The sequence below is a fragment of the Chlamydotis macqueenii genome, chromosome 2, assembly GCF_036417535.1.
Source record: "Chlamydotis macqueenii isolate bChlMac1 chromosome 2, bChlMac1.mat, whole genome shotgun sequence".
In the NCBI taxonomy this organism is placed as follows: domain Eukaryota; kingdom Metazoa; phylum Chordata; class Aves; order Otidiformes; family Otididae; genus Chlamydotis; species Chlamydotis macqueenii.
This window is the reverse complement of record NC_141557.1, coordinates 40384174-40405291: the sequence shown is the minus strand read 5'-3', so window position 1 is coordinate 40405291 and position 21118 is coordinate 40384174. Positions and strand designations below refer to the sequence as shown.

Genomic DNA, 21118 nt, shown 5'->3' with positions numbered 1-21118 from the left:
TTTGGCAGACCTGAAGAGACAATGACCAACAAGAACAGCAAGCATTTCAACCCAGATCAGCATCACCAGCTCTCTAAATACAAAAATAATTAATTTCTTTTCAATCTTGAAAAACTCAGTGAAAATACAAAACCTCAGGGACCATCCACACATGCAACTCCTTTGGATTAAGGCAGTGTGGAAATTTACACTGCCCCGGCTCCGCTTGAATACTTCAAGTACAGTTGACTTTTACTCCAAGTAAGACAGTTTTTTGTGACTTAATACATTTTCAGAGGGGAGTGTCCACACATGGAGTTACTCTGAAATAACTAACTGCCCAAGTAGGGAAGCCCTAGCAGCTAACACTGGAAGTAAATATTTTCAGCGCTACAGCACAGAGCCTACAAGCACTTACGTACTCGGTTTCATGCAGATGAGTATGTCTATCAGGTTTTGTAGGGTTGCTCATGCACATGCCAAAACATTTATAGGACTGGGGCTTTGTAGAAAGAGATGAGTGCTGTGCCCCACAGTACCACCTTAAAGAAAAATATGAATCCCTGGATTGAGCGCTAGTGTATCCCACCATCTCTCCCATCTCTCTGATACCATTCCAGTTGGCGCGCTCGCACTCCCAGATAATTCACACATGTTTGCTCATACACAAACCCAGCAGCACCCCTTCCCCCTACGAAAAAGTCAGCCAGCTGTTACAAAATTCAGACATTTCATTAACACAGTTTACTGGCTGATACTGCCAAGCAAAATAGAGACGATTAATAATAATCAGGACTGAAGGGCCTGAGACAGCTTATGAGTAAAGGATTGCATTAGTTGTTTAAAAAGGACAAACTCGCTCCTGCCTGGAGTGATAGGGAACAAAGGGCGGTGATGTATAACCGCGGAGGAAAGAGACTCTCTCCGTGGCTTTTGTAGATTACTGCGTGAATGACAGGAGCGGCGGGAGCAAATACCTCTTTTCATTTGCTCAGCCTGCTGGAGAAGAATAGCAGCGCTTGCCAATGAAGCTGCAGCTGTGCTCCAGCTCTGTTTAATCACTGTGTATGGCTGAGGGTTAATTAGCTGCCATTCTTACTGCTATTTGTTGTTCTAATGAAGATTTGCATAAATGTAAGGCTAGGGGGTAACCGATACTTGATACTTCCCTTCAGAGAGGCTGGGGGTAGAAAACGCACCCATCCCAAGTGTTTATGTTTGTGGGAGATTCAATGTTGCCTTTCCATTTGACCTGGTCTGCCGCTGGGTGATGAATGGTGAACAAAGAGTTCAGAGTTGCTTATCAAATCGAGACCCCTGTTGAGTTTCTGCCTCTAGAAAGGGGCAGACTAGTTAGATGAAGAGAGAATCAAGGGATTAGAAAATTACTCCGAGCTGATAGAGAGGAAAGCACAGATAGGGATTTTTCTATATATATACACACATACATATACATGTGATATAGCTCAGTGATATGTATCTCAGTGATATATATACCAGTGATGTATATCTCTATCTATCTATCATCCATCTATCTGTCTGTCTGTCTATCTATCTATCTATCTATCTATCATGTTCAATCTGGATGGCACGGAACTAATAATTTGTTAATGATAAAATGCTGTTAAAAAATAATGGGACAGGCAGTACAACCAGAACAAGCTGTAATACATTAGGCAATATGCTGAAAAGTAAAAACTTGTAAGGTTTTGCAAGCCTTCTGTTGTACATCACTAACATTCAAAGTTCACTTTTTAATATAAAAAGTACCTAACACGAAACAGGCAATCTCAAAGGACGGCAAAAATGACTCAGCAGTTCACAGCCACCTGCCATCAGCTCCTCAAAAGAGGGGAATTCACAATACAAATTAAGAAATTGAATTAATTCCTCAAAAAATCATAGGAAAATTGTAACATGAAGCAGTAACAAAATCCAGAACTACTTTGTAATTAAGGAGAATGCTTGAAAATGAAATGTCATACAATTGTTTTATTTACTACAGTCATGACAATGCTTATGGCTACTAACTGAGAAGAACTGAAGGGAAGAATAACCTCCTGTTCTCAGTATGATAACTTGTTGCACATGGTAATATATTATGGGTAACTGTTTTCAGTGTTCCTATTACACATTTGGTCAGCTTAAACTCCTGTATGACAGCATCTGTAAAACAGTCTAAGGGAAAGAAAAAGATGGAGAGGACAGAAGTAGTAAATTTCTGAATTTCAAATCACTACTGGAAAGTGGCCAGCTTTCAGGTTGACTGTATCCCTCCAAACAGAGGTGACCACAAATGAGCGTATAGTTATTGCCAGTTTCTCAATCCCAACGCAGCTTTGCAGTGTATCTTGCTCTTCACCTGCTCTCTAGGACACATGAGCAAATATTTATTTGCTTTTCTTTACACTTCCATCATCCATCCATCTGACCTCCTACAGGCATCTCTGCATAATTTGGAGTAGACACTAGCAGAAGTCAATCTTTCAGAGACGTAAGCAAAGAGCATCCAACACATCTGAAATAAATGTGTCTGAAATGGTAACACATGGCCCCTTTACCACTCCAGCTCTTAGCTGGAAGGAACACCACAGGTTTTAACGCTATATACAGTAACGAACCCACAGGAAAATAAAAAGACTCAATTTTATTTTTGCCCACTTTAACCTTATTTTGAGCTTGGAAATAATTCCATCTTCTGTTACAGCTTTTGACTCAGCCCTTGATTACACAAGAATCTCATATTCTGCCCTTTGCAAAGCAATTTTTAGCCCTTTGGTTGGGGAGAAAAGTTTAAAAACAGGAAACCCTAAAAATTTAAAAGCTAGATGGCAAATTAAAAAGAATATTGAAGTGTACAATAAAAAATGAACCAGCAAAAACCCTCACAATGTGTAAACAGATAATTTAATTTTTCTTTAATGATTCTTTTATAATTTCTATATACTACAGTTTCCCAAGGCTACAGTCAGAATCATTCACTGGTAAATAGGGTAAGAGAAAGTGGAAATTGCAGATGTAGTGGTCAATGGCAGAAAACAAAACTAAAAGAGCAGAGGGAAGAGGTTAAGTGCTATGCTAGTTAATAAGAATGACAGCTTGCTTTGAATACTTATACTGGCTGTCCAGGATATTGAATAAACCTCATTTAAATTAATTTTCATTATTTGTAGAGTCTGTGTTAGACATCTATCATTGTCAGTACTATTAATATTCTTTTCAGAGACCATATTATCAGCATATTTAAATGAAAGCTTTCCTTTTCAATATTTATTAACTCATTAATATTTCTTGGTACTAATATCCTGGTTGTAAGATCCAAATTAGTGCCTACTACAAGGTCTTTTCTACCGATTAGACTTTTTGAATTAAAAGGCTTTTATTCTCAAGTACTAAAAATGCACTTGAGCTCCTGAAATTGTATTTTGTTTCTATACTATGTTTTAATTTAAATGAATGGCATTTAAAATTTACATTTTTGTCTTTTTTTTATAGTAGGTAGCAGTAAAACAGCGCACTGACCACATCCTAGTTGCTGACTGAATATGAACTCTGAATGAACGTGAATGTGGAATGTAATTCATCTTACCCGGGTTGCAGTCTGTGAGAAGGGAGCAGATGGAGAGGAGAACTTTAGAAATGGTTAATGCTGGGCTCCAGTTGTCTTTTAAAATGTCCAGGCAGATGACGCCTTGGCTGTTAATATTACAGTGGTAGATTCTCGTCCGAAATGTTACCTAGAAAAGACAGCATGTCTAAGTACAGTGGTGTTCAAGCCAATAATTACAGGATTATTAAGCAATTAAAAGATTATACGAACTAACATTCTACTTTCCTGGTTGAAATGACAGTAGTCTGCTACTTTCAGTTAAAGACTGGGCAAGATAGGGATATTCATAAGAAAATAAAGTCTGCCTCTTCCACCTGAGCCTTGGTCTTGTCAATCTCATTATTTTTGTATGGGGCCAAAAAAAAGCTATTCCAGCGCCTGATCTAGACAGTGTTCATAACTCAGACCACAGCTACTTCACACTTTGAAAGGAGGCAGAAGAAGACAGATTCTTCTGTTGTCTTCATCTGTTCACTGTTTGACTCAATAGATTAAGCTGGAAAAAAGATGTGGAGGCATCACATCAGTGACTCCTGGAACAAGTAAAGTGAAATATCTTTGAGAAAGGCTGCTCAAATAAGATGTTTTTATTTCCAAATTTTAACTTATGGTTGAATCAGTAGAACTGCTTACAAACACCTTTTGGTTTAGTAGTTGATTTTGAGGATTTCTGTATCCATTTTATATTGTCTCCCAGGTGATCCTGTGTGTAACAAACTGAGGAGATCACTTCTTTTAGTCTAAAATGATATGCTTCTGCTTCAAGTCAAAGATACAGGTCTTCTGTTTTAAAAGAACATTAGCTATGAAAGTCTGCTTTGTAGTTCAGAATGAACGCTGAGGCTACTGGATAGGAAAGGACACTATAAAAAAATTACCTCTTGTGGGTCTCCATCAAGGACTAATTTCTCCATCAGTTCTACCCAAATGACAAGTCAAACCAGATGGTTTCAATGACATGTTCATAAGACTTAAAATCAAGGCGTACAATTTCAGCAGTCTACCTCATTGGCAACCACCCTGCCAACAGAGGGGCTGATTAGGCAGGAGAAAACAGCAGGCAAAGCATACCCCAATCTAAGAAAGTTGCGATCTTCACCAGAATTGGACAGTGCTAGTAACTGGGAGTGTTTAGGCACCTGTCCCTGGTCTACCACACAGATAAACCTGCTTCTGGAGAGTAATGGAAACTGATGACAGGCACACTCCTATTCTGATTTTATTCAGTGATTTCAGTGAGCTTGAGATCAGGCAGCTTCTCGGTAAGTAGAAGAGAGGATACAAGTGAAATAACACGGTACTTGGTTTACTTCTATTAAAAAAAAAAGTCATTATCTAACACACTGAACAATTCTGCCTCTTTAAATTAAATCAAGAAGCTTTGACAAAATAATGGAAATAAAAAATAATAGATTTGTGGTATTAAAACATTACACTCAACAAGAAATACTTTTTGTCGTAAGTACTTTTCCACATAAATCTGGGAAAGTACTTTTGGGTTCAGTCTCACGCACCAGTGAGTTCTGTAACAAAGATCTCAACAAAGCAAGTTCATAAATTTTTAAATGCATCTGTCTAAAGGTTTTGCCAATTAATAGGATAATTTAATAGTTTGCCACTCCACATCCTACGTATTTGTAGGTTCTTTCCTTTTTCCCCTCTACAGTTGTTGTTTTGCTTATTTTTTTGCAGCCAAAGCATTCCACTTCTGGGACTTTTATGAGAATTTAAAATATTTCTCGCACAATGAGCCCAATTCATCCAAACACTATAGCCAGATGATCTGTTTTTTTTTTTCCCCCTCATTAGGACTCCAAGCACATTCAGCATTTAGTGTGAAGGGAGTCTTCTGCAAGATCAAGAAAATAGTATTTAGTGATAAGATTAAATGTTCATCTACACAGGGAAGCTATTTTGAACAAGGAAGGTTACAAATACACAAAAGTGGTAAACTACTGTACAGAAACTACGTGTCAAGTGTCCACAAAGGGAGCTGGCATGGAGGAGCATCCTGTGAATTGTAGAGCAGTGTTCACTAAATCCCTAGATAGATTAACTCCAGGCACTCTTATATTTGAGAATACAAGTGAAATAGAGAATGCTCCCTAGCAGGATGTCCCACGGCTCAGGCAAACACTTTAGCACCTGCCTAATTTTAAGTATTGTATGCTTACTTCTCAGTACGTTGTTGGAATAAAGTTTTGGCTTAATTATTTTTCCTCAACAGAGGTGCTTTCCTGTGCTCCATGGTGAAAAATTTGAGGACTTTATTCAGTGGTATCTGGATACACAGATTAATAAGATATATGTAGTCTCACTGAATGTCAGGGAAACACACTGAATCCATGGCACAGATTAAATTATACCCTCTAAATTATTTATAGATGAGCCAGTCTGAGCTTGTAACTTGCTTAAGAGGGCCATCAATTTGAGCCTGTATTTTAGTGTGTAACTGTTTTGCCATCAGCTGAGAGGACAGACATGTTGCCACACGTCCCCCTGACTTAGCTGCTTTAGAATCACTGAAGTAGGGACACCGGGAATTTGGCAGGATTCAGAGAGCCACTGGAATGAATGGAGGTAATTCATGTCTTTCACAGAATCACAGAATATTAAGGTTGGAAGACACCTCCAAGATAATCAAGTCCAACTGTCAACCATGCCTACTAAGCCATGTCCTATAAACTGTTCAACACTCCATTGCTGTCTTAGGGTATCTAGAGGATAAATGGAGGTGAGAATACATCCCTTTGTAGTTGAAAGGCTATTTTTAGCAAATACTTAGACCTCAAATGTAGCATTTTTTCAGTAAGAGCACATCTCACACCCATGACACGGAGGAAGGCGCCTGCTCACAAGATAAGCCTTGCTGCTTATCATTGACAAATATGTCACTGACTTGCCAAACATGCCAGTGCCCTTTAAAAATGCCTGCCTAAGTACACAGAGACATTTTAACAATGAAAAAACAAAGCTTTCAGAATTTTGAGAGAAGCTATACTAATGATGGCCTTAGTGCGCTGGGAACTGTGTACTGAGAGTGGAAGGTAACACTGTCTGCTAACGCCCCAAAGCTTGCAACGGCTGCCAGCGCTATGCGCCTCCTAGGGCTCCATGGTCAGGGAGAAGAGACAACCCAGAAAAGATAAACTCAAGTGGCAGAGCCAGAATCGGCCCAGGGGTTTTCATGTCCTGTGGTAAACTAGAAAATGCCTGCCCTCTACTCCCCTCCTCACCCAGCCAGCACACCAGGCTGTTCTTATGCCACAGCAGTATTAAGGACTACAGTACAAAAGGGATGACACATTGCTTTCCTCGTCCAGGTATTGCCTTAAATTGCAGCTAACGTGGGAAATGGTGACAGGCAACTTTCTGGATGTTGTGTTTACCATACCCACATTTTCAAGTTATGCAGTGTCGTTCTTATTATATTTGTAGAGAGAAACCAAGTGATAACACCACTCCAGGGGAACTACATTTTCTTTATTATGGTCATATTTTTACCTTTGATGCCTTGTAAATGGTTCCTATAAAGACTGCACTCTAATTCTATTTATCCCCTAATGAAAACACCTAAACAATCCCATGCAGGGGCTCAAGGGAGTGCGTGGGTATACAGTAGAAGTTATCCTCAGACAACTGAATAGTAGAGGAGTAATTTATCTTTTTTTGTTTTGAATGATAAGTGTCCTCCATGGATTTGCTGTCTTGGATTCTGCAGTTTTAAAAGGGTATCTCATTTTTATTGAATAAAAGTGCAGGTCAGAAAAATGTGAATTACAGGAAACAGGGAAAAATAGGACTATATTCTGAAAACTGTGAGAATACTATAAACAAGCTTTTGAAAGGTAACGATAAGGAATTTATATTCAATCAGTTTTGAAAGTAAACAATAATAAACTCATCTGTTTATGTACTGTTGAATGAGAAACCCTTTTGAATACTGTAAAACAAAATTAAACAAATAAAAAAACCCCTTTTACATAGTCTCTAGGAAGAAAATGAGGTTATCTACTCAAAATAGAGAGAAAAAAATGATTAGAGAGAAAAGAAGTACATGTAAAGCTATGGCTAGCTGTTCACTGAATAAGTTTTACAACCAAAAAAGACTATAAAAGCTGAGAAGAGTGAATTAAGATGGATTTCAGTTGAGTGATTGGAGGCAACTGGTTGTAGGCACGATAAATCACTCCTGGATCTCAGAGTGATTTTGAACATCAGTTTTCCAGCATGATGTAGTCCTAAAATCAATCACTATCTCTCTTTTGCACCTAATGTTCCTATGTTAGGTCTAAACCCAAGCAGTCACTGTGGTGTTGGCATCCACATCTGTGACTTGCTTAACCTTCGCTGTGAGATTCAGAGACAGGCACGTAAAGGCACTGCAGTTTGGAAAGGGCTGGACCCACAAACACATCTCATGCACTCTCAGACTCCACTGAATTCAGTCGTAATTCTCTTCAAAAACATATCAGTAGGAATAAATGATTCTCCAGCTCTGCATATTAGCACGCAAGGGGTTACAGTGTGCACTCGGGAATTGCTTTCTTCAGCCTGTTTGAGTTCAAACCCTCATCTTCTGCTCCTCATTCCTCCCACCGAAGCCCGGTGACTGTGCGGGGAGAGATGAGTGATGCCCAAAGTCAACAGGAGAATAAACAAAAACAACCCCTCTTTTGCTCAGCCAACACTGGAAGCAGGGCTGAGATCCCAGGGCTCTCATTCCCACAGTTTTGGAAAGTTCCTTTCAAGCTCTTTCATTTTTTACAAGGGTGCAATCCTGCACGCCTGCCTGAGATGAAACTTCTGTCTTCCTCAAATATTCCCCGGGAGTTCTGTTTTAATAAAACTGCAGTGACACAACCTGAAGTGGAAGAAGTTGTACTGCATACAGAAAAGGTTATATATATATTAAAAAATACGATGCCCTTTATGACGATGTTCATGGAGCTCAGGAGGGAGTAAGTAGTTCCCATCTCAGTTTGTCAGACTTTATAAGCAATAGATTTGTCTGCTTGAATAGAGAGAATAATAAAAACAAGATCAGGCCTACACTCTTTAGTCATATTAGAAAAATACTGTAAAACAATCAAAATGAAAAATATCCATAGCTCCGAGTGACATAATGTTCATGCAGCAGCCTTTACATTAATTAGCATCCTTAAATTTCTTACAGAGTGCATGTCATTTTATCTATACCCAGCATTGAGGCTGCTGCCTTTCTGTGTAAGACAAGGTGATCCACCTCTGGTTTTTAACTACAGATTTGTAGCATGCACATGAAGAATTGTTGAGATACTTAACGGGTTATCACATCAAGTGCATAATAAATGACTGACCAGATGATGCTCACTATTAAAAAGCACGACTTAAATACACGTCAATAAATGAACTTCAGTCAGTTCTTAAAAAAATTTCTCACACCTAATTTTAGTTGGTAAAGAATAGCTATAGTTGATTTCATCAAAGGAAAATATATGTAATCTCATTAGCAGGAAAGAATAAATTGTAATTACGTTTGCTTGACCTACAGAAATGTCTGATATGTAAACTACTCTGGGTTTCTGTGGCAAAACACACCGTGTGAGACACAGCTAGCCAAAAGTGATAACAATTTAAAAGGGTTATAATAGCATTCACATGAGTTAACTTTTAATATTACTGAAAATGAAACAGTATGTAATATTACTTATTATATTCATGGCAATTATGAAGCTGAGTAACTTCTCACACTGTTTCATTGAACAGACTGTTTCAAGGAAAAAAAAAATTTAATAAGCACAGCAATAATAAACGTCTACATTATATAAACGTACTCATTTTCCAAACAGTTTTAATAGCAGAAAAAGTGAAAAGGGACCTTGAAAATCTTTGATGTACCTGAGAGGGCAAATAAAACATCCTAAACTGTACAAAGTTTTCTGAAAAAAAAAAAAAGAAGAGCAGGACAGAACAAGGAAAATGGATTACTCTTCAGGATAGGGACATTCAGAATAGAAAAAATATTGTAAGATGCAAAGCATCAAAAGCTTTCTCTGACAAAGTCAATATGTTTTTTTATAAAATTATTTTCATTTAATCAGCATAATCTTTCTCACAATTAGTAACTCCATATAGAAAGTCAGCAATAAAGTCCTTTCACAGAGAGTAACAGTTTTTAAGATTTACTGGCCATTTAACTTTTATAAAATAAATCCTCCCTTTCGTAGTTTAAAGCATGCAGGCTGTATTGCCCTACACATCCGCCTCTCCAAGCTCACAAAAGCACTCCTTCTTGTTTGGTTTAACACAATCCAACTCTTCTCACCTAAATGCCAGTAAACCTAGAACATAGCAACTTTTTTATTTTGCATGAAACAAATAATCTATCACCAGGTACAGTACCTGGCATTTTACTGTTTTTCCTAATTCTGCTAGGCTTCTGTAAGAAGGGCACTCCTGGATGTGCTCAGGGAACCAAGGCATAGGCAAGGGTGGCAGGCACGAGGCTGCCGGTCAGTGGGGTGTGAGGGCTGGCTGCGGCAGGCACTTCAAGTCCTAAATGTTATTCTAAGAAACCTGGTCTTTTTTTACTTGCCCAGTTTTCATAGCTTTTGGGTATTTAGGTGGTCCCTGCATGAGAAGTTCTAGGTAGACTGACCTCAAACCCATAGTTTTCTATACTAATCAGTTCATCTGCTCTTATTCTATAGTAATAATGTACATAAAGTTCTTTCTTTCACATCTGTGTATATATATGTGTGTGTAAAAGAGGATAAGAAAGAACATTGATATATGATGTATTTTTAGAGCGTGTGCGTTTTATGCAGTAGTAAAACATGTGTGATATGGCAGAAGTGCATAATTTCTGAAACATCCAATGAACATCACAAGTTCTCTTTTGAAAATACATTTGACAAGCAGTACACAAACCACTGCTGTGAGGCAGAAGATATTCCCCATAAGATGCCTGTACAGGTCCTTTTGAGGAGCTTTGTGTATTATGTATTTACAGGAAATAGAAAGAAATGATGAATCACCTAAGTTTTGGAGAGGGAGAACAGGAAGATTTTAGTTGGATAGGGACATTTTCATCAAGACTAAATAAATCAATACAAACTACTGATATAAATTAGTATATTAAAAACAGAGTGAAAAAGAATGCTGTTCATTACAAGAAATGACAATTCAATTTGGTAATTACTAGAAGAATTATCAGATAACTGAATTCAAAGGAAATAAATGGTATTATTCCTATCAAAAGTGACTTTTGCCTTTATTCATAATAAAATGTAGTCATTGATGTTTCCTCAGCCTGACATACTTCTGCTGGCATCTCCGTCCTCCACTTCATGTCTCTGTGATTCCGAGAAGTATCCAAGTTTCTTAAGGAGCCACCTGGCTTGGGCCTATCCTGAGCCCTGCACTGCTGCATGCTGCTCTATAGGTTCAGCATTATCTCAAGATACGGGACCTATGGAACAAACGGAGTTTCACTGCAGGTGGTGCAAGCGTGGGAACCACAGTTCTCATGCCTGGGAACAGCCGCTCCGAGAGGAGCAGGACTCAGGCTGATCCTGCCAGCTCTGACAACGGTTTGCTGGTGGTAGGTTGTCCATTTCTCCCTCTCAAAGACTTCTGTGCATCTGCTTTCTGCCTGCAGTCACCCAAAGTCTTCACTCGCTGGGAAAGCCTGCCAACTCCATTTATTGTCATGGATGAAGGATCCACGGGCTGCTCTCAGCAAGAAGATGTAAATAGCAAGGCTGGGCGAAGAACAAGGGAGTGCAGAGGCACAGCGAAGGGGCCAGGGAGGCAGCGGTGTGGGAATGCAGCAGGCGAGGGACCATCAGAGGATCAGGAGGAGGAGGATGGGGAGGGCAGGTGGCAGCTGAGAAAAGCTGTGAGCAGCACAGCACGGCACTGAGAGCTAATGTGATGTGACAGAGGTGATGAGAAAAGTATGACGAGGCAAATGAACGTAAGGAATAATAGCGACACGAGAGCATCGCATTTGAAGGCTGGTCATACCATGGCACTATCAGGGGTAGAGCAAGAGAAGGTAGATAGAAGCCCTGCCTACATCCAGGTTGCAGAGATGGTAAACAGCCATGACCAAATAGGCTATACTTAAGGTTATTCTGAGTTTGAGAGCTTCAGATGCAAATTGTGTTAACAATGACATATGCAAGTTAAAGTGTGGGTCTGCCTTGTAAGGTTTATTTTAGCAATTGAGGTTAGGAACACCAAGGAATGCTTATTTTACCTCATCTACTCCTGTAAACATTGTTTTTCTATTACACTGCAGATAGAAGTATCCTTAACAGCCAATCGCATATAAAATAAGTATGAAAGAGTAGAGTAAAAACAAAGAACGAAAAGAACTGCCCCTCGTACATGAGGCTGAATTTATGAAATAGGTAGAAAGTTTTTACCACAGAAGGATTCCATATAACAATAGTTACTGCATAGAGATTAGTGCTATATGACAATTACATATAAAAAAAATGAAGAGATACTTAATATTGCCATTAAGACCAGATTCTATAGACACTCTGTATTATATTTACAAAGGAAAAAGACCTCCTTGCAGTCGAGTAGTTGATTTTAAACAGCTAAGCTTTCAAATGCTGAGAACAATTTTTCAGTCAGTCGATAGACAGGTGAGATTTACAAGGAGGAAATGGAGTTTTCTGTTATTTTAATTTTGATTTAGAGGTGATTTAGCATATTGCAGCTTTCAAGTCCTGTGAACCATTTTTTCAGGCAGCTGAGATTAAAGTCCCTAGCAAGATTAATTGTAGAGTTGGGATTAAGAGATTTTATAAATCACTCAAATTCAAAAATAAAGCTAGCAGAGTACTAGGATAATGATAGATATATCCATATTGTATCAGCTACAGCTAAATTGAATTGACACTGTAATAGACCGAACGCAGTCAAATATGAGAGTAGAAGTTATTAATAAAGATTATTCTTAATGAAAATGTAGACACCACTGCAGTGACAATTCCTGGGGGGAGAGTTCTCTTGAAAAGTGTTCATTTTTCTACAAACACCTGTATGAAAGACCCTAGTATGGTTTCCTGATTTGTCAAGGCTTCCTGCCCCAGAGGGACACTATACAGGATAATGAAAGTATCCCCCTTCAATAACTCTAGTGTACATAATGATGCAATGTTAATTTGTTGTGATGGGTAAACTTTAAAGAATCTCAGATCAAAAGTTTGCATACTTGGGGAATTCACCAATTTCTTATGCGGACCAAGAACAGAAAGGTAGCTGAAATTCCTTCTCTCAGATCAGGCTGAGGAAAAGACACAATAAGCCCTATTCATATACACGTGTATATATATACACACACACACACATACACCCACAGATCCATCGCCCTCCTCCCAAGAGACATCTATCTGTGCGTAGCTGTATATCTCATTCAAGATCCCAAAGAATGAGTTGAGCAAGAGAGGGAGAGCTTTCCTTCATCAGAGCCAAGGGGCGAACTGTCCAAATCTGTTAAGGATGAAAGGAAGATAGTCAGCAGGAAAACGAAATCTCAAAGGTATTTCTAAAAAAGGTTGAGAGGTCATTAAGGTACTGGAGAAATGTAAGGATATTTCCTTGGCAGGCCATCTAAGTATTTTTATTAATTTCTTTAAGTGGTTGCTCCAAACAGGGCACAGCTTTCTCTGTTCTTCAGCCCACTGCACTACAAAGGAGATGCTGTATTCCTGGCCTGAAGTGAAACCTCACCTTGGGACCAAGACTGAAGCCTCAGCAGCATCTGGCCTTTAGCAGAAAGTGAGCTCATGTCCCCATCTATGCCTCGCTTTGTCTATTCCATACCTTGGTGCCGCCTGGCATCTCACAAAACCAAAGTGATACTTAGGATGCAGCTGAAAAGAGAGCGGTGATTCTGCAGGCTGCCTGCTTTCTTGCTGACTCAGCCAACCAGGCGCTCAGCTGACTCCCGCAGTGCTACAGAAGCTTCCTCAGAGAAGAGATGAGGAAATATTTTTAATTGATTAGAGCCTCCCAGAAAGCCAAAGCTAATTTGTCAGTTCTCAGATGAGCTATTCTAAAAATCGTGTTCTCCGGTCGTAGAGATAATTTGGAGTTCAGCTGCGATGGCTCTCCGTTGTCCTGTTCAGGCTGCATCAGTCACACATAGATAAACTTTTTGGGGAGGAGTGAGTGAAGCCAAATGCCATTGATTTAAAAGGAAAGCAAAGCTGAAAGGGTCAGTGACCTCCAGCTCGGAAAAGCTGGAGTCCAGTTTCAAGGCATGAGACAACGTTGAAAGACTGAAATAGAGTGACTTCAAAGGGGAAAAAAATACAATATCATGAGAGCAAATTATACTCTGAATTACCACATGGTATATTCTATTTTGGTGAAGAATAACTTAATTTGTTACTATGCTCATGGCTTAACTTTAGAGAGACACTGACAGGTAAAGACAGGCAAAAAGAAAACTACAGACCTGTAGGGGAAAGACTGGTTGGTCCAGACTGGAAGGGAAACCTGATGGCAGTGATGCTTGGCTATACAAAACTAGGAATGTCAACTGGACCACACAGTATAACTACAGGATGTGAAGTATAGGGGTAAAACTTTAAAATCTTAAGAGGATGTGATGTTGAAGCCTACAAAGGTGTAAAACTGAAGAAATACGTAAAAATGAAAGTTTTGGATACTTTTTCCTTCTTTAAACAAGCCCTGAATGAATGAGTGATTCAGTTTCTTTTACTTGATAAAGATAAGGTAGGAAAGCAGGTTAACTATCTAGAAGAACAAATGAAAATTACTTTATACACTTGTTAAAAAAACCCAAACTATATGCCAAACATCTTTTCTTCATGTGCAAATGTGCTCTCAGATGTTTAATTTTATTTTATGTTTTCCAGTACACAGCAGGGTTCCAAATGATCAGAATAGGCATCAACAGCATTTATAAAAGGAATCTGGGTCCTTGAGAAGATATTGAGAACTTTGTATAATACAAACCAAACAATGGTTACACAACAAACGTATTTTAGCTATAATAATAAAAATAAAAGACATTTGTCTAGAACCCACTTTCAATATATTTTCTTATTTTAGAAATTATTTTACCCTTCCCAACATCCATATGCAACACACACATGCATGATAACGGAGTGCATAACATCTGAGAACAGATGAGGAGGAGGGATTGTGGAAATCTTTCTGCAGTTTTTAACACACTTTGGATTAGGGACTTTAACAGTAACAATGTTAAGTGACATGGGCATTTGCCTTTGGAAGCTCAGGCTGGGTCAAGTAATTGTATCTGGGAAATACAGTTTCTGTTTCTTCCCAGGTCTTTTGTGGTCACATTTTCAGAAGATCAATTTTGACAGTAGTAATTTAAATGTTTCCTTACTTTATAGTGAAAGAGGGATGAAAACGACCCTTAGAGATCTCAGGAGGAATGTATGAATTCAATCACAGCAAGAAATGTGAATTAGCCCCTTTCTGCTATGCACTTACAGGGAGGAAATCTTGCCAACACTCAGGAACACATTTAATGTCTTTCTCAGTACATTCCACAGTCTTTTACTTTATCTCTAGATTTTTAAAGATGATAGAGCCATAAGGAGCGGGACTATACTTAGAAAAAAATCTAAGATGATCTATTCCCATAACCCATGATTTTGAGAACAGCACTAAATATCACAAATCTTGTGGTGAAGTAGAAGATATGTCAACACTCAGTGATACAGACAGCACACACCGTGAGGCTATATGTTCCGTTCAATGTACTCACGACCATTCTTTTGCTATAAAGAAGCATGTGGAGAACATATTTAACCATAATTTCCTCACAATACTGACTGGCAGTAGCTACCTTCTCACAAGCAGTCATCTGCCCACGCTGCTTTATTCAAGGGATTTCCCAAACTATTTCACCTATGAAGCAGTTTCATAGGGTCTGGAAAATAGGTGTAACGAAACAGCAACAGTTCAAAAGATCCTACAGCAGGACTGAAAATAGGGATCATTTACAACAGTGGCTGAAGGGAGTAGAGTAAGAATCCATGTTTACAAAATATGCCAGTGACATAGTCAGTAATATCTGACATTAGTCCCCTGTGCACATATAGTCATTACTTTCTTAGAGATAACAATTTCTGCCACCATAAACACTGGCATTTTAGTAATACATTATGGCATCATCAACTCTCTCATCCTTTATCAAGCAGTACATTTTCATATGATTTATATGCACACATTTCTTACAATGACAATTGGCATCAAGATAAAGGCAGACAAAAAAACCCATTACAAAGCAGAACAAGAACCACCTCTTTGCCTGATATTTCATTAATAAGCAACACACAGCTGCATTACTCATGTCTCAAAATAATAATTGCCAAACAGAACTGAGTGTAAATTGAAAATATCTTTACCTCGTGGTGAAAGAGCAAACTGGACCTTCACCTTCTATTTCAAAAGGATGTCTATTGCACATATTGCCTCAAGACTCAACAGATTAAACTGAGAGAATGATAAAAGATATCCCTCCAACTTGTCTTTCAGATCCAGTTCTTACACATATTAGGTTTGGATATCTGAGAGAAATTCAAGCTCTGTTTTAGAATCATAGAATAGAATCACAGAATAGAATCATAGAATAGTTAGGGTCGTAAGGGACCTTTGAAGGTCATCTAGTCCATCTTCAACTAGATCAGGTTGCTCAGAGCCCCGTCTCAATAAATCCATTTAGTGGATATACCAATACCCCATAAATAATCCAATTTTAATTTGCTGGGGGACTGAATGTAACCCTTGCATTGCAACTACTACAAACAGACTAAGCTCAGTAAAGAAGCAAACAGAAGGAGCCTGTCAAGATGGACCTTGTATAGCAAGTAAGAAGTCTGGACTTGCCTGGACTGGGAGGGAGGCAGGAAGAACAGGGCATTGCCCAAACTCCATGTGCCCAAAGCTTTAACTAACCGAAGGAGAACTAATAAAGTTTCAAATACTTTTTTCACTATGTAATCACAGTTACCTAAATCAGAAAATGTGCAGTCAGCAAGGTGTACAACCCCCGTAAGACTTGTCAGTGACCTCAAAGCTTCCCTAAACTGGAACACTGAAAGTGGGAAACAAAGTTAGACCATGTCTAATACTGCTATTAGTCATCTTGGGATGACTGGTTGGGGAAGTCCAAGTTACAGAATGACAAGTACTTAGAATTCACATCTCTCGTTCTTTTAAAAAACTTTTCCTGATAATAACAATGGTAACTACTATAAACATTATTGTGGCATTAAAATTCTGTTTATAAACACTTCTCTTTCAATAGTGTACTCATGGTAATCTCTACTCTCTCTTTTAAAGTCATATTCTTCTATTATAGACCTATGTGGCATACCGACGCTTCCACAAATACGTTAAAAGGAAAGTAAATATTTTTGCTCCTACAGCTCCTCCTGGGGAGCTGTTCCAGACCCTCTGGAAGGGGGGTTCTTCCCCCTTCCTGGCAGGGAAGGTCCAGATTCCACACTGGCAAGGGGAACAATTCACCTCTTTTAACTTTGTTTCATAAAAGACAAGCCCATCAATTTATTTTATTCTATTAACAATTTTCCCAATTTCAGTTTCTGATAGTGAACATGTGTGTTAAGAGTTGCACTCAGTCTTCCAGGTCAGGTCTTACAAGTGTCTTGTATAGGACATTGGTAATTCCTTACCTCTTGAGGCAATGCCAGAGGATGCCTCTTAGCAGTGTATTTGCCTTTTTACAGATGCATTAGAAGGGTGGTGATCACCCAGTAAAGCCTCATTTTGACATCCTCCCTCAGCAATTATTACTACTGGTTATCAATGACAGTCTGCACTACTGCATTTCACGCCATTTCTGTTTTTCCAGTCTTCATAATAATTCAATTTCTCCTGTTTGATGCTCCGAGCCCACTCGATCATGGTAATGATCTGCCACCTTCATGTTATAGATACAACTCCACATTTGTGGTTGGTGTCATTATTGACAGCACTAGAAAATGAACCCTTAAGGATTTCTGTAAATCTCTGTCTTCCACTCCAGTTTCTTGCCTTTGTTGCCATATTTCCACATTCTTCCAGAAAACTGATGCAAACTCATCTCTTGTAACTTCATGAACAATAGTGTATCTTGCATGTGCAGAAGTAATTTATATGGAGTAGTGCAAAAGCTGCATATTTTTGTCAGATTGCCACAGACCCCTGGTGAATGATATGGGTCAACAAGAAAGAATAAGTATCTTCAGCTGCTTATAAAGGGTGCAACCCAAATATAAATGCTTTCATATTAGAAACAAATCCAAATCAAACAAGTAACCGCTGGAAATTATGCAACCAGTTACTAAATAAATCCATATCCATCCAGCTATACAGGCAACATGCAGGCAAATTTTAGGCAGTTATTTAAATTCTTTCCATCAAAACACTCAGTTTGAATATTCATTATTGCTTTGAAAGTTTTATCTTTCATCTACAGCGATATATCAACATACACATAAAAAAAATATCACAAGGAGTGGACTCCTATCAGACTTTTAATATCCTCCTACTAACCTTAGGTGGTTTAAAAGGGTAGTCCGGTGAAAAGGTAATGTCAAGGAAGAAAACTCCACCTTCATATACAGACCCTGGAGGCCCCAGTATAGTTGACCTCCACTCATAAATGTTGTCTCCTTTGGGTCCAGCACTAAAATAGAAAACAAAAAAAAATAACATAATAACCACATATAATCAAGAATATACTGCATCAGTTATACTCTACTAGTGGTACTGCTGGTTTTGGAATAACACTACAAGTAAAAATCGTGTATCACATTTATTAAATTAGTCCTGGATAAAACATGTAACTGGTGTCCTAAGCTCTGTCAGTGAAATGATATATTCAGCCAGGAAGAAGTATTAAACTCACATTATAAATTATTCAAATAAGCACAGAAAAATTCCCAACTGTCTTATCTCAAATATTTCAGTGGGCAGATGTGAAGTATTTACAGTGCAAGGATACAGAGACTTTGCCGAGATGTCTTTTCACTGTCTTGCTTCACAAGTCATCCTATTTTCACCTACCTCCTCATCCACCTACCTCATCAGTCAGTAGCAGTGTAATTACGCACATTATTATACAGCACAGGCCGTACTAAAGGCTGAGCAGGGTACAAACGACCTTGCAGCTGCTCTTTCTAAGTTACTAACCGAAGGTCTCCAGGCACTAGTACAGGAGGCTGCTTTATTCTGCAATCGTTACCCTATCTTAAAAATATTATAAACAGGAAACAGGTTAAACCATTGGATGACATTAATCCAAAGTCCTCATTTAAAAACACAGTACTGAAACAATATTTAAAATGTATAAAACATAATCTTGTATATGAAATAAGAAAAATCTCTCACCCACGTGGTCAAATCCTGACAAAATCAAATTAAAAACTAATAAAAGTTCTTGGACATGACTCTTCCAAAAGCCAACACAGCCTCCATTCACAGAACATAATGCTTGTCCACAGAAATACATATTTTACTCAGGGTGACCTCTTAAGGAATATGAAGACTTCTTCTCAGTTCACAGCCTGCTGATACCAGTTACTGATACAAGACCTGAATTTTAATTAGGATCAATTGGGATGGTTAATTCTAGATATCTGATTAATATTTTTCAGAGGAAGGCAGTGCTGGTAGATATTTCAAATAAGTGATGTGGTATTGTCTTAAGGCATTTCTTGTGAAACAATTCTTGTTATATTTGCAATAAAGATTTCCACAGCATGCAGGGGTTTGTGAAATAACCCTGTGTGCAGAACAGATGAAAGCTCTTGGCTATGCTCCATGCCTCACAACATACCCAAGGCAAACAATTATTATACGACATCATGTCATGTTCACTGCTCAACTATTCATTTTGTTCACTGAAAGTTAATAAAACCCTCTTTCACCTGAAATTCCTTGGGCTCTCTTCATTAAAACTTCTGACTGCATGATTCCCTGCGTACAACTGCGTGACTTAGTACAACACGGTGTACTTCATTAGTCACGGAACCTACATCAATTTCTATAATAGCTGTTAATGCTTCCTGGCTTTCTAAACTATGTGCTTTCTTAACAAAAATGGGTTACAGAGACTACAACATTATGGAACGTTCATTTTCTATCAGTCATAGTAACAAAACTAGCCATTGTTTTAAAGATAAAATCTGGCTTTTAAAGTGTCACAATAGCAGAAGTCTTACTGTCTATATTTCACAGTGTCTATAATACATCAGGTTGCTAGCTGCCAAACAAATTTAATTTACCCAGTTCTCAGTTTGCATTAACCTTTGAATAATAAAGCACAGCTGAGACTGCTGTAAGAAACAAACCAGAGAATGAATAATTAAAAACACCTCCACCGCCTTTAGAAAGACCAATCCCGAGTCAACAGGGAAGGTTTAATTGTGACTGAACTAGGCATTAAGGGGCTAATTGAACTCTTTATAAGCCCAAACGAATGTGGTCCTACATCAGTGCTATGGTACACAAGGTTCATGGAAAGTAAAACCCTTAAAAGAAAAAAAAAATCAGGCAATTAGTTCAAATAGAAAAGGCAAGGAGTGGGGGCAGTCTAAATCTTACATGAAAAGAAGCCCTTAGTGCGTGAAGGAAATCCTTTCCCATTTTCTGCAGAAAAACGTTCTAGTACTTGGAGAAGCAATGACTCAGCTGATGCCAGCAGGTTAAAATGGAAGTGATATAAATGTCAATCCCAGAGAAATGGTTGGAAACAGCCAGGAACAAAAGCAAGCCCTGTCTTTTTTAGATCCTATTTAGCCAGGAGGGGATGGTTGGGCCCTTTCTGGGTTTGAGTGAGGCTCACTTTTTTTGATCAGAACCCTCTCTGGTAGTGGCATTTCCATAATGTATATGATTTTTATTTGTTTTGCCTATTTATATAATTGCATTAACATTTGCAATGAGCAGTCATTAATTAGAATAGTTGGAAAATGCTCCATCTGCCAGTTGAACTGTTTCGGCACGTCCAGCTACAAGCCCAGCCTGATCACATTCTGAGGATGCTGATTAACATTAATTGAAGGTTTTCTTTGCAAATGAGAGATGAAGCTTTATTAAGTATTATTATTAATTTGAAGAATAGCTTGGATTGCACGGCGCGTGGAAAGGCTGCTGTTACCGACGTTGCCTGTTAGATGCTTGCTGGCAGCAAGACTGTTCAGCCGATGTAAAATACCCATCCACGTGCACAGGCAACAGCTGGTATTAAGGGCAACAGCATGCACAAGCACAATGTTTTTTCACTTGCATATTAATAATACAAAACGTTTGACAGGTATATTATCTCTGTTTTCCTCCTTTCCTAATTGTTAAGCCTTTTATTTATCCACATTATTGGCAACCAGAGCAACGATTCATCAGGCTTCCACAGAGAAAATTCCCATATGTGCAAGACCTCAGCCAGAGCCTGATTCTATAAGGTTTATAATGCAAGAGGATTTAATTGCCCTTCTCTCTACATGGATATCTGCCCAGCAC

At 38.5% G+C, this 21118-nt stretch overlaps 1 protein-coding gene across 1 annotated transcript in view; it reads right to left on the bottom strand.

Annotated features, from left to right (window-relative positions):
- Positions 1 to 21118, bottom strand: part of LOC104482892 (ubiquitin-conjugating enzyme E2 E2) — a 214677-nt gene that overhangs the window by 21414 nt on the left and 172145 nt on the right. The window contains exons 4-5 of the mRNA XM_086741574.1: positions 18152 to 18284; positions 3569 to 3716 (exon numbers count right to left, since the gene is read on the bottom strand). Of these exons, the coding sequence (XP_086597700.1) occupies positions 3569 to 3716; positions 18152 to 18284 (281 nt within the window). The remainder of the gene's footprint in view (positions 1 to 3568; positions 3717 to 18151; positions 18285 to 21118) is intronic.